The sequence below is a fragment of the Galeopterus variegatus genome, unplaced genomic scaffold (assembly GCF_000696425.1).
Source record: "Galeopterus variegatus unplaced genomic scaffold, G_variegatus-3.0.2 Scaffold13664, whole genome shotgun sequence".
NCBI lineage: Eukaryota > Metazoa > Chordata > Mammalia > Dermoptera > Cynocephalidae > Galeopterus > Galeopterus variegatus.
In genome coordinates this window covers 1249-12447 of record NW_007739775.1, presented here as the reverse complement: position 1 = coordinate 12447, position 11199 = coordinate 1249, and the positions used below count along the sequence as shown (strand labels likewise).

At 46.0% G+C, this 11199-nt stretch overlaps 1 protein-coding gene across 1 annotated transcript in view; it reads left to right on the top strand.

Annotated features, from left to right (window-relative positions):
* LOC103581677 (phosphatidate phosphatase LPIN1) overlaps window positions 1–5963 on the top strand; it is a gene marked incomplete at its 5' end in the record, with an annotated part of 22113 nt that extends 16150 nt beyond the window's left edge. Inside the window, one exon of the mRNA XM_008563453.1 lies at window positions 2539–5963. Coding sequence (XP_008561675.1) covers window positions 2539–2698 — 160 coding nt within the window. The remainder of the gene's footprint in view (window positions 1–2538) is intronic.
* Window positions 5964–11199: the final 5236 nt, after the last annotated feature.

The window sequence follows — 11199 nt, the reverse complement described above, 5'->3', positions numbered from 1 at the left end:
CCACAGGCCTCCCAGCCCCACAGTCATGCTGGTTCTCAAGTCGTTCTCAAGGTCTGTGGGGAGCGAGGGTAGGATGGGCAACCCTCCCCACCTCCCCCTGCCAGCTCTTTAGCAGGTGAGTTAGGAGGAACAACAGCGGGAACTTGGCTTCTTTCTTGACCCTTTTCTTGCAGTTTCTCTGGCAATGTTGTCCTGCCCTTTTCTTCTGCATTCCTGCTGTGGTGCGTTTGCCCCACAGGCCTCCCAGCCCCACAGTCATGCTGGTTCTCAAGTCGTTCTCAAGGTCTGTGGGGTGCGAGGGTAGGATGGGCAACCCTCCCCACCTCCCCCTGCCAGCTCTTTAGCAGGTGAGTTAGGAGGAACAACAGCAGGAACTTGGCTTCTTTCTTGACCCTTTTCTTGCAGTTTCTCTGGCAATGTTGTCCTGCCCTTTTCTTCTGCATTCCTGCTGTGGTGCGTTCCCACAAGAAAGGGTTTCCCTGGTCTAGTGGATTTCTGTTTAAGGTCAAAAAGAACTTTCAACCAATGGGATACTGCCCAGAAATGGGAGAGCGGCAGGTCTTGCTGGGTGGTGCATGGAAGGAGGGATCCCATTGTCTAAGAGGGTTTGCCTGGGAGGCCTCAGGAGGTCATTCCATTCGCTGCAGCTCTGGGGTTAAAATGCGTGCTCTGCCCACCCCTTGGCCTGGGGCGGACCTCTGCGTGGGAGCACACTTTACATAGTGCCAAAGAACGTCGTCATTTATACCTGGAGGGAGATGGGACTGTTCCTGGGAGAGAGGAACTCTCCTTTCCCGGGAAGCATGCATTTCTCTACCACTAAACTCAGTACAACCATTTCTAAGCCAAGTCGGTGCTTGTCCCTTGGAACCTGGGATGATCATCTGAAATGTCTTCAGGTGGATGGGGCCACGCCGGGTGGAGAAGCTTATGCTTTCTCCTGCATTTGTGAGCATCAGGGCATGAGCTCTGCTAGCTCTGGAGGAGCCTGTGCATAGTGGGTTGGTTCAAGAGAGGCACAGATGGAGCTTGGCGCTGCCACTAGAGCATGTGAGAGTGGGTTTGGTTCTGGTGCCCACCGCAGCCTAGCAGGGAGCAGCTCCATGCAGGGAGGGCACCCCCCCAGCCACAAACCTCAAACAAATAGGCCTTAAAGCCAAGAGGTATTTAAAAAATTTGTTTGTTTGTTTTATTCCCCAGGAAAGACACAATTCTTGGTTTTATATTGAGAGAATTTTCCCATTTTGTGCAAGCATACTGTTTCTCATAAGTCCTTTGGAGGTCCTTTATTAAATACACACACTCATCCTTATTTAATAAGTTATTTTATGCCTCAGAACATGCTAATTCGTGGAGTTTGGATTTCGAAAGCCCCTTTAGGTTCTTAGAAAATTGGAACTGGAGAGGGACCCATGCAAGAAGGAGTCTTGGGATGTGCGGGAGAGAGCTGGTTGTGTTAGAATCTCAGCTGGAGGTAACAGAGGTCTGAAAATTCATATTCAGTATAGCAACTTTCTTTTTGTTGTACAGGCCACAGAAACTGATATGCAACACGTTCTTGGGAAATAGAGTGATAGACTGTTGTAAGGAGAAATGAGAAATTCTGTGCTAGTTCAACTCCACATACTGTAAAGATGAAGGGTCTGAGCCCCAGAGAGGGCAAGACACTTGTCTGTACAGGCCACAGAAACTGATATGCAACACGTTCTTGGGAAATAGAGTGATAGACTGTTGTAGGGAGAAATGAGAAATTCTGTGCTAGTTCAACTCCACATACTGTAAAGATGAAGGGTCTGAGCCCCAGAGAGGGCAAGACACTTGTCCGTGCTTACACAGCAAGTAAGGCAGGAGTAGATCCCTGTTCTCTTGACCCTAATACCAGCCATGTCTTTTCCTAAGACATGTTAATAATGATTTGTCATTGAATATATTTATTGAGTATACAGTATACATTATTGTTACATACATTATTTTATTTAACTCTGATATTAACACCGTGGCACAGTTTTCATTTCCTCCCTTTGTCGTGGAGAGATTAAGCCACGTGCCCAAGATCACACAGCTAGTAAATAACAGAGCTGAAGGTCATATCCATGTCTCCTTCACTCCAGGGCCCAGAGTCTTCCTTGAACAACGAAGCAGTCTCTGTTTGACGCACCAAAGATGTGCTTTGTCTGTGATTGCTTCCCCTATGGTCCCACATGTGGTGGCTGTCCTTTGGCCAGGCTGGTTTCCTCCTATCGTCCTTTGCTTCTGCTCTGCCCCCTTTCGTCTGTCCTTTGTGCAAGGTCAAGTCCCACAGACTTCTTCCCGGGAGCCTTCTGTGACTCTTTCTTTTCATGCTCTGTTTCATCTCTGATTTCTGATTAATTAGTAAGAAATTATTCTAGAAAATTATGTCAGTCTTGTTAAGTAGGTGGTCTGCCACTTGGGGTCGTAGATTTCTCCCACTTTCTAAGTGCAGCCCCGGGTGTGTAGCTGGTTTTGGCATGGCTAGGTGTCACTCAGTGGCAATGACGATGTCCATTTTCCTTCCAGGTATGTGAGGCTCTGTGAAGTGGTTGACCACGTTTTCCCATTGCTGAAAAGAAGCCATTCTTCAGACTTCCCGTGTTCGGATACTTTCAGTAATTTCACCTTCTGGAGAGAGCCACTGCCACCTTTTGAAAACCAGGACGTCCATTCTGCTTCCACATAAGATGTGCGAGCAGCCTGGAGCCAGCAGTGCAGAAGCCTGGGCGCCACGCATTAAAGGATAGGTTGTGAGCATGCGCAGCTGCAGCTCGGGAGCCTGTGTGCCGTCGTTTGCTTAAGAGCAGCGGTGATGGAGAAGCATTTCTCCCCCGCCTCACCTTCAGGGGTAACACTTCGAAGTGAAATACGGAGGGTGTATTTGTAGGCGAGGAATCGGGTACACGCCTAGTGTGGAAAGCATTCCTTGGTTGTGGCTTAATGCCCATTCCAACACTGCATTCTCAATCCGCTGCAGAGATTAGTTATTGCTTAATGTGCAGTGTGGGCTTGTGAAACCTGAGCAGAAGGTGGCTGTCCAAGGGCTGTCCCGGCTAATGACAGTGTCAATTGAGCCAGCTGTGCACGGTTTTTGGTAGAAGAGGGGGCACATTTCCATTATAGCAACGTTAGTGCCACTTTCTTCTGCGCACAGCTGGGAGGGCTGTGAAGGGTGACATGTCCTGGATCTGAGGTCCCTGAAGGGAATTCAGACCTCACTGGGTCTGGGCCTTGGCCTTGGCCTTGGCTTTGGCCTTGTAGATGTTTCCTTGCAGTATTTGCTGACTAGTCTCATTTTTAGGTGATAAATTCTTTTTTAATTCCTTTGGTTAAAGATAGTCTATGTAATTGGCATATTTTCCCCCATTTTTTTGTGGCTCAAGGCTGGAATATTTATGCCTTAATGCATCTGCGGCAGATATTTTATTTAGAATGTGCTGTGTTTAGCTCTTGGTAACTTTGTAATGCCTTAAATTAAAATGATAGTAAATATTAGTAAGGCAGTGTTTTGGATCAGTTCAACACTCTGCCAGCATCCTTTTATCCAGCGAGGTGGTGCTGATAACATGGACTTGCACAGAGCTTATGCCAAATGATGATGATGTCAGTTTTTGGGGGGAGCGCTCAAAAGAAACTACTTGATTTTAAGAAAATAGTTTCAAGAAATTAAATTATATTCTTTGTAGATATTATTTATTTACTCTGATTGGGTTCCTGTTAGAAGCATTTTATCCATATTCCTTCTATTGCAACTGTCACTAATACATTAAAAAGATATGTGTTAGACTATCCAAAGAGCACTATTCTATAATTCCATACACTGGACTTCCTTTTGGAATTTATGAGTAATTTATTTTCCTTAGCTTTTCTCACTCAAATTAAGAGAAAGTTAAAAAATAATGATTTGAGTGACATTCTTTAAGCTGTGAGAAGGTGATTCTTTTACTGGTTATTTAAATTGGCCTGTAAAGAGAACAGTTAAGTAAAAGAATTACTTTGGTTAAAGATCTTGCTTTACTTTTTGAAATATTATTTTTTTAAAGAGTATTTTATTCCAATGATTGAAATGCTTTTCTATTTAAATTTCATGGTTAGTCATAGGAGGCAAAAAATAGGACAGTTGATTGAAATTTTACTCTTTCTGTGAAAGAAAATCCAGAGTTGTTGCCTCCCTTGTAGCTGGGTGGCTCTGGTAGCAGCGAATGCCTTTGCTGAGCCATTCATGTGAACAAGCAGAGAGAAGCCAATAAGACGTGTGTCATTGATCGCAGAGTCACATAGAAACATGGACATGCATGTGCAGATTCCGTTTTGGAGGTATAAAAATAATTAAAAATAGTCCTGCCTTAACTAAGTCCTCTGAGCTTGTTTATTAGTGACCTTTGGAGGCTGCGTTAATTCTTTCTGCCACAATGATATTTTTGAATGAACTAAGTATCAGCTCACGGGCCTACAGTTTCTCCTTTGCACCTGTGAGGAGCTTTGGTGGCAAGAGTGGGTGCATATCCCTCATGCAATTCACCCTTCATCAGGATGACCCTCTGTAGTCCTTTCTCCAAGTGGAGGTTTGAGAGCATGCTCCTTGAGACCCCTAATTTTGATGTACCTTTAACTTCCACATTACTGCACCCTGAAACAGATCATGCCTTTCCAAAAGTCACACTCTCAGATCTGTGTCAAGTTCAGTGTGAGCCCTGGTGAGGCTGCTTTATAAACACCTGCCTTGTGGCTTCTGAAAGTGAGATTTGTATATGAGCTGCACTCATGCATATGTGAGTTGGTTTATCTGTGTGTACATGACTATAACCTGTGACACTGAGTTCATGTGCTCGAATGGTATATTTGGACCATGCATTTCAGAGTTGCCCTATGGAAATGAATCAGTCCATAGTGACAACTCATCAAATGTTTATCACATGTGATGAAGAAAAATGTATACCTGGCATATAGAAAAATATATACCTGGCACATTGGAGAAAAATGATTACAACTTCAAAGAGAATTCCCTTTTCAATGTTAGGTTCTGATCACCACTTTAAATACATTTTATTTACAACGTTTGATCTGTATTTGTATATGCTGGTGTGATGATAAAAATCACGGCGGTACTTCATTGTGTCGTGCTAGATGCAAAGCTAGAAAATATTGTAATAAATGAGACTGATGAAAGACTTCTCTGAAAATCAGGCATGTGAATTTTAAGTAGTTTTTGGTAAGTCATTAAATTGCTGATTTTCTGATGTGTGTTATCAAGCATATTACTCTAAAAAAATGCTTAAGTCTATGGACTGTTCACTATTTGGAATAAACATCTTTTTTGATGTTTTAGATTCAAGTGGGTAAAATACTAATCTTCTACATGCACTTGGGAGAGACAGGAGGGATGAACAAAGAGAGGAGAAGGCTGCAGCCTGAGATGACTTGGGAGCAGGGAGGTCTTAATTAAGTGTTGTTCCTGAAGCACTACCCCGGGCCTCCATGTTTGGCTGTGTACCATATGGGCTCCCCTTGCCTCCCATCCATTGTCCTTGTTTTTTGGGCTCTCGTCTTCTCTGTGGTATACCCCAGATTTGTTTTTCATTCTGAGTGAATCAGTCAAGATGCTTGGCCAGTTTAATTATACGAGCTGAAAATGGTCAGAATTCCTATTGATTTTGTGCATCCTTGTCAGGTTGGAGACTACCTATTGATTTACCTGCATCGTCCAAGCGATTGTGGAATGAATGGTCTCTAAATGCTCAAAATGTAGCCGCACAGATACTAGGCTGGATTCCTCACAAAGCCCAAATTCAAACAGTTCACCTCTGGGCATCTGTAGAATTAATGCTTGTACATCTTTAAAAACAACCAAAAAACCCCTCTCATTTTGTTGAGCAACATCACAGATTTTGTTCCAACTCTGATTGTGGTGCGTAAGGTAAATCGGTAAAATAAAAATTAGTATAAACTATTGTCTGTGGCCCACTGATTCCCTCATTCTGTCACTGCCCTGCGTCCTTCTCGTTCGTGGTGCACCAGGCTGTGCTGTGCCCTGAGGTTCTGCTGGCCGCTCTCACACGTGCGCAGGGAGGCCAGCTGGTAGCTTGGACTGCCCCAGTGTCTCAGCTGTGATCACCTGAATGTTTAAATTCCTTTAGAGCTTGGTTTTCCAACACGGACATGCCACCACCCTTGCATCCTTCTCGTTCGTGGTGCACCAGGCTGTGCTGTGCCCTGAGGTTCTGCTGGCCGCTCTCACATGTGCTCAGGGAGGCCAGCTGGTAGCTTGGACTGCCCCAATGTCTCAGCTGTGATCACCTGAATGTTTAAATTCCTTTAGAGCTTGGTTTTCCAACACGGACATGCCACCACCCTTGCACTGGAGGCCGAGGAACAGGGGATGGGGTCACTGGCCATCAGCTTTGGGCCCCAAAGTGCTCTTTCTAAGAAAAGGTGCTGTCCTGACCAGCTGCTCCCAGCAGCGTTTGTCCCATCACCTCTGACATCTCACTGGCCTCCCCTCTGTGCAGCTGTTTTCTGTATTTTGTCTTCAGACCCAGTGGGAGCAGCACTGTGCTCCGTTGCTGCCATAAGCTAAGGGGAGGCGGTTAAAATGCTGTGGGGTTTTCCACTCTCTGCTTCAAACCCCTCTTGCAACTCCTGCTACATCAAAGGCGGTCATCAGTGTCACTTCTTTTGCAAGCCAGGCAGGGGGCTTGGTTCCTGAAGGAAACCAGAGTATGACCAGACAGAAGCTGGCCCTGCACGTCCGTGGGCCCAAATGGCCACCTGGGGGCACAGTCGCTTTTGGTTTGGTAGCAGAGCCTTTTAAAAACATCGGCTCTGCTTTGACAAAGGCCCTTGCCCTGAGGTGCTACACTTGGAAACCAGCCAGCTTGTGGATTGGACCTGTAGGCAGAGAAGGGGACTGTTTTGGTACCAAAGTACCTCCAATTGGCGCAGCTTGAGGTCCCACATGACTACGTGGCTAGGAAAAGGGAGCAGTCCGAGGCTGTTTGTTCAGGTCTAAAAACCGTTTAGACTGTGTAGTCTCCCAGCCTGCGGCTCCAGCATTGGGGAGCTTGTTAAAAATACAAATTCTTGGGCCCTTATCCTAGACCTATTCAACCAAGCTAGGGCGTGGTCCCCAGCAGTGTGTTTTAACAAGCCCTGCAGGGGATTCTGATGCACGCTCAAGTTCGAGAAGCACGTTTCATATGACACAGGAGAAGCTTCTCATATTGCTGCAGCTCACATCTGACTTTAGTCTGGCCTGGACAGAGCAGATACTGCCCGGAGCTCACCGAGGCCTGCTGCAGGAGGGAAGCCCCTTTAAAGACATCTTGCCTCGGCCACTCCTGGAAAGGAGCTTGGAAACCTAACACAGGTGCTTGTTGGAGTCACAAGATGCACAGCTTCTGACCTGAGATACCTTCCCAGGGATCTCAGATGTGAGCCTGTCCAGGCTGGGAGGGGTTCCAGGCCAAGCAGACTGTGGTGTGAGGCGGGGGGTGAGGGGGTGGTGCCTGTGAACCTAGGCTGTGCCCCGATTTCTAATGGCTCCCTTCCTCCCCCAAATTGTTGGAGCCTCGGGTGCCTGTCCCGATGCCAGCAGTCTTTTCATTGGTGCAGGAAGTCCATTCAGCCCCGCATTGCTTTTAATGAGNTATGACACAGGAGAAGCTTCTCATATTGCTGCAGCTCACATCTGACTTTAGTCTGGCCTGGCCAGAGCAGATACTGCCCGGAGCTCACCGAGGCCTGCTGCAGGAGGGAAGCCCCTGTAAAGACATCTTGCCTCGGCCACTCCTGGAAAGGAGCTTGGAAACCTAACACAGGTGCTTGTTGGAGTCACAAGATGCACAGCTTCTGACCTGAGATACCTTCCCAGGGATCTCAGATGTGAGCCTGTCCAGGCTGGGAGGGGTTCCAGGCCAAGCAGACTGTGGTGTGAGGCGGGGGGTGAGGGGCTGGTGCCTGTGAACCTAGGCTGTGCCCCGATTTCTAATGGCTCCCTTCCTCCCCCAAATTGTTGGAGCCTCGGGTGCCTGTCCCAATGCCAGCAGTCTTTTCATTGGTGCAGGAAGTCCATTCAGCCCCGCATTGCTTTTAATGAGTTTTGCAAGCAAGTGGCCTCTTCCTGTGACTCATTCTGCCTTTTGTGCACCGGAGATTGTGGTTTTAAGTTTCACTTTGGAAAGTAACCACTACGGCTGCTGCTTTCTCCACTGCTGGAATCTGAACAAGTGACATTCATTTTGCAACAAAGAAATGTAAATGTGGGAGCGGCCAGTCATACTTCTGCTCCGATTGTAAAAACATCCTTTTCCGAGATGGCTGATGGAGCCAAGCTAAGAAGAAATGGTTTATATTTTCAAGTAACACGTTCATTTGGGAACTGCATTTTTTTTTTTTTTTCAGGGTGGCTCGATAGTTTTGCTTTTGTTCTTTGTCTTCCTGATCCATATTTCTGGGGTATCTTAAAAAATAAACAGTGCTTGCTGATTGAGTGAAGCGGTTGACCTCTGTTTATTGAAAGAGACTTAGTTCTGGACCAAAGTTTGTGTCTTGCTTTCATGCAGCACACGAAGGGTAGTGGTACTGGAGGTAATTTCTTGTACTATAAAATGTTTTTATCTGGAGCTCCCACAGAAATCGGTTTATGGTACCCGAGCAGATGGGTTTCTTAGGTTTAGTGAGTACTTGTTAAGTGGACAAATACTATATAACATTTCCTCAAATTTAAATAATACATTTAAATAATACTTGAAGCCATCTTCAAAATGTTACATGTTGGACTAAATTATTTTAGTATTTAAATATGTACAAACATAAGGCAATAGCTTTTATGAAACCAAAATGCATTTCAAATTAAGTGCAGATTAAACAATAACTAATAGAGTTCAAATTAACATTAACGTTATGTGGTGGAAAATGTTAATGATGAAGCCGGTGAAATGATGTCGGATTTGGGTTTATAACATGTATTTGTATGTTATATTTCGTTTGTCAACTTGATTCTTTTGACTTTTGAGCACGATGTACCACCGTTTAAGTTATCATCATCATTAATATTAACTTCTACAAAATATACCAATGAAAAAGTTCTTACACCATATTCATCGACTGCTAATGGACTGCTGCAAATTTTTACACCAAGGATGGAGTCCCCTCAGTCGTCTCAGGATGAATGTGGCACTGATCTGGAGGTGGGGACTTTTGAGTTCAGCCAGGAACTTCACTACCCAGACGTCACTGTCCTGATGTTCTCTTTTTGAAGTGCCATAACACCTTGGTTTGGATGTTATGTGATCATGTACCTTGCTGAAATCATTGGGTTTGAGATGCCCATCACCCTGCCTGTCCTCCAGGGTCTGATGATGGGGCATAAACTGAGTCAAACAGGCACACATGGGTCAGAGTAGTCCCCAAAGGAAGGGGCTCCCTGGCCAATTGTGCTACATGCAGAGTAGGGTTGAAGACAATTTGGGGCTTTTTCATATCTCCTATCACCCCCAAAGCTGGAGAATTCTGCCCCTCTCAAGTCATCCTAACACTGGTACAAAAGCAGCCACTGGCATCTGGGAGCCTGTTTCCTGCTTTGAGTGTAGCTGTCCTGCATTCTGATCTGTGGACAAAGGCTCAGTGGTCCCCCAGGGGGAGAGCTGCTGCTGCTGTGGGGAAGAGAGAGGAGAGACCCTGTAGGGAGCTGCTCCCAAACCCGCACACCTGCTGTCACTTTCTGACACAATGTGGAGGGTCCAATTGTCTAAGGCAGGAGGGTGGGCAATTCTGTTTCTAAAGAGCCAAAGCTGTTTTGAAACTCCTCATTAAGGTTTTGCTTGCTTTGAGAGCAAGTTAGTGAATGGTCAGGCAAGAACCTTTGAATGGAGTTGGGGCCCTGGGGTGGGGGTCAGCTTTCTCTAGGGACTGGGGAAACTGGCCTGGGTATGTCTCATTCCCACAGGCACCTTCTGTTGCAGGAATGAGGTACAGGATAGCTGAACAGACTCAAAATCCTTGGGGTCTGCCCCAATTCACTAAATCCCTGGAGAAAAGATGGGGGAAGGGATCTTAGCATGACACCTTGAGCTGAGTAGGGTCTTGGGTGGCTCCATCTCACCTGTGTACCCACCTCCCCACCCCTATGACATCGGGCTGGTCAGAAAGCTCCAGACCTTGTGGGCTCCTGAGATACGATTGGCGTCCACGGGGAAGAGGAAGATAGGACGCTGGGCTTGATTCTGACCTCAAGTGAGGCCTGGCTTTTTCTCCTAGCAGCAGCAGTTCCTGGTAGTTAGCAGCATTTTACAGCAATATGAAACCATTAGCTAAGGTATAAAAGTTGAGATTCAGACAAAGGGTGTAGTTTAGGGGAGTCGATGTATAATGTATGAAAATGTGAGCTGTAAGAAGAGCAAACATTAAAATTGAGCATGTCCTGTGCATCCATGGAGTATGTCACCATGCCTGTGGATGAGACCTGTCATTTTGGAGGAACTCTACTCGTAACTAGCTGATGTGCTTGTTCATTTGTTCATTAAGGCAAATCCTCTGGGGACTTCTCTCACCAGCCTTGCCAGCAGACTGCCTTTACAGCAACGTGCCTTTGCGCATCTGGCCTAGCTGGGAGAGTGCCTGCACGACTTTAGCCCGCGGTTGCCTTCCTCGCCCCAGCGATAGCTTCAGACTCACCTTCCCTGTGGTCTCTTTCAGACTGGCCCACACAGAGCTCTCTGTGCTTTGGAAACTGCAAGTGTTATGGTTTGAATGTGTGTGTCCTTCAAAGCTCATGTTAGAACTTAATCCGCATTATGCTATTTGAAAGGTGGGGACTTTAGGTGATTGGATTGTGATGACTCTGCCTTCATGAGTGGATCAATCCATTTATGGATTAACGGGTTAATGGTTTAATGGGTTATCAGGGAGTAGATGCGGGCTTTATAAGGAGAGGGAGAAAGCATGTAGAAATGTGCTCTTGCTCAGCCCTCCGCATAGGATGCCCTGCGTCAACGTGGGACTCTGTAGAGAGTCCCCACCATAAGAAGGCTCTCACCAGATGTGCCCTCTGGACCAGAGACTTCCCCAAACTATAAGAAATAAATTTTATGTCTTTATAAAGTACCCAGTTTTAGGTATTCTGTTACAAGCAACAGAAAACTGACTCAGTACAGTATAACACATTATTATCATCGCTGTTTTCAAATC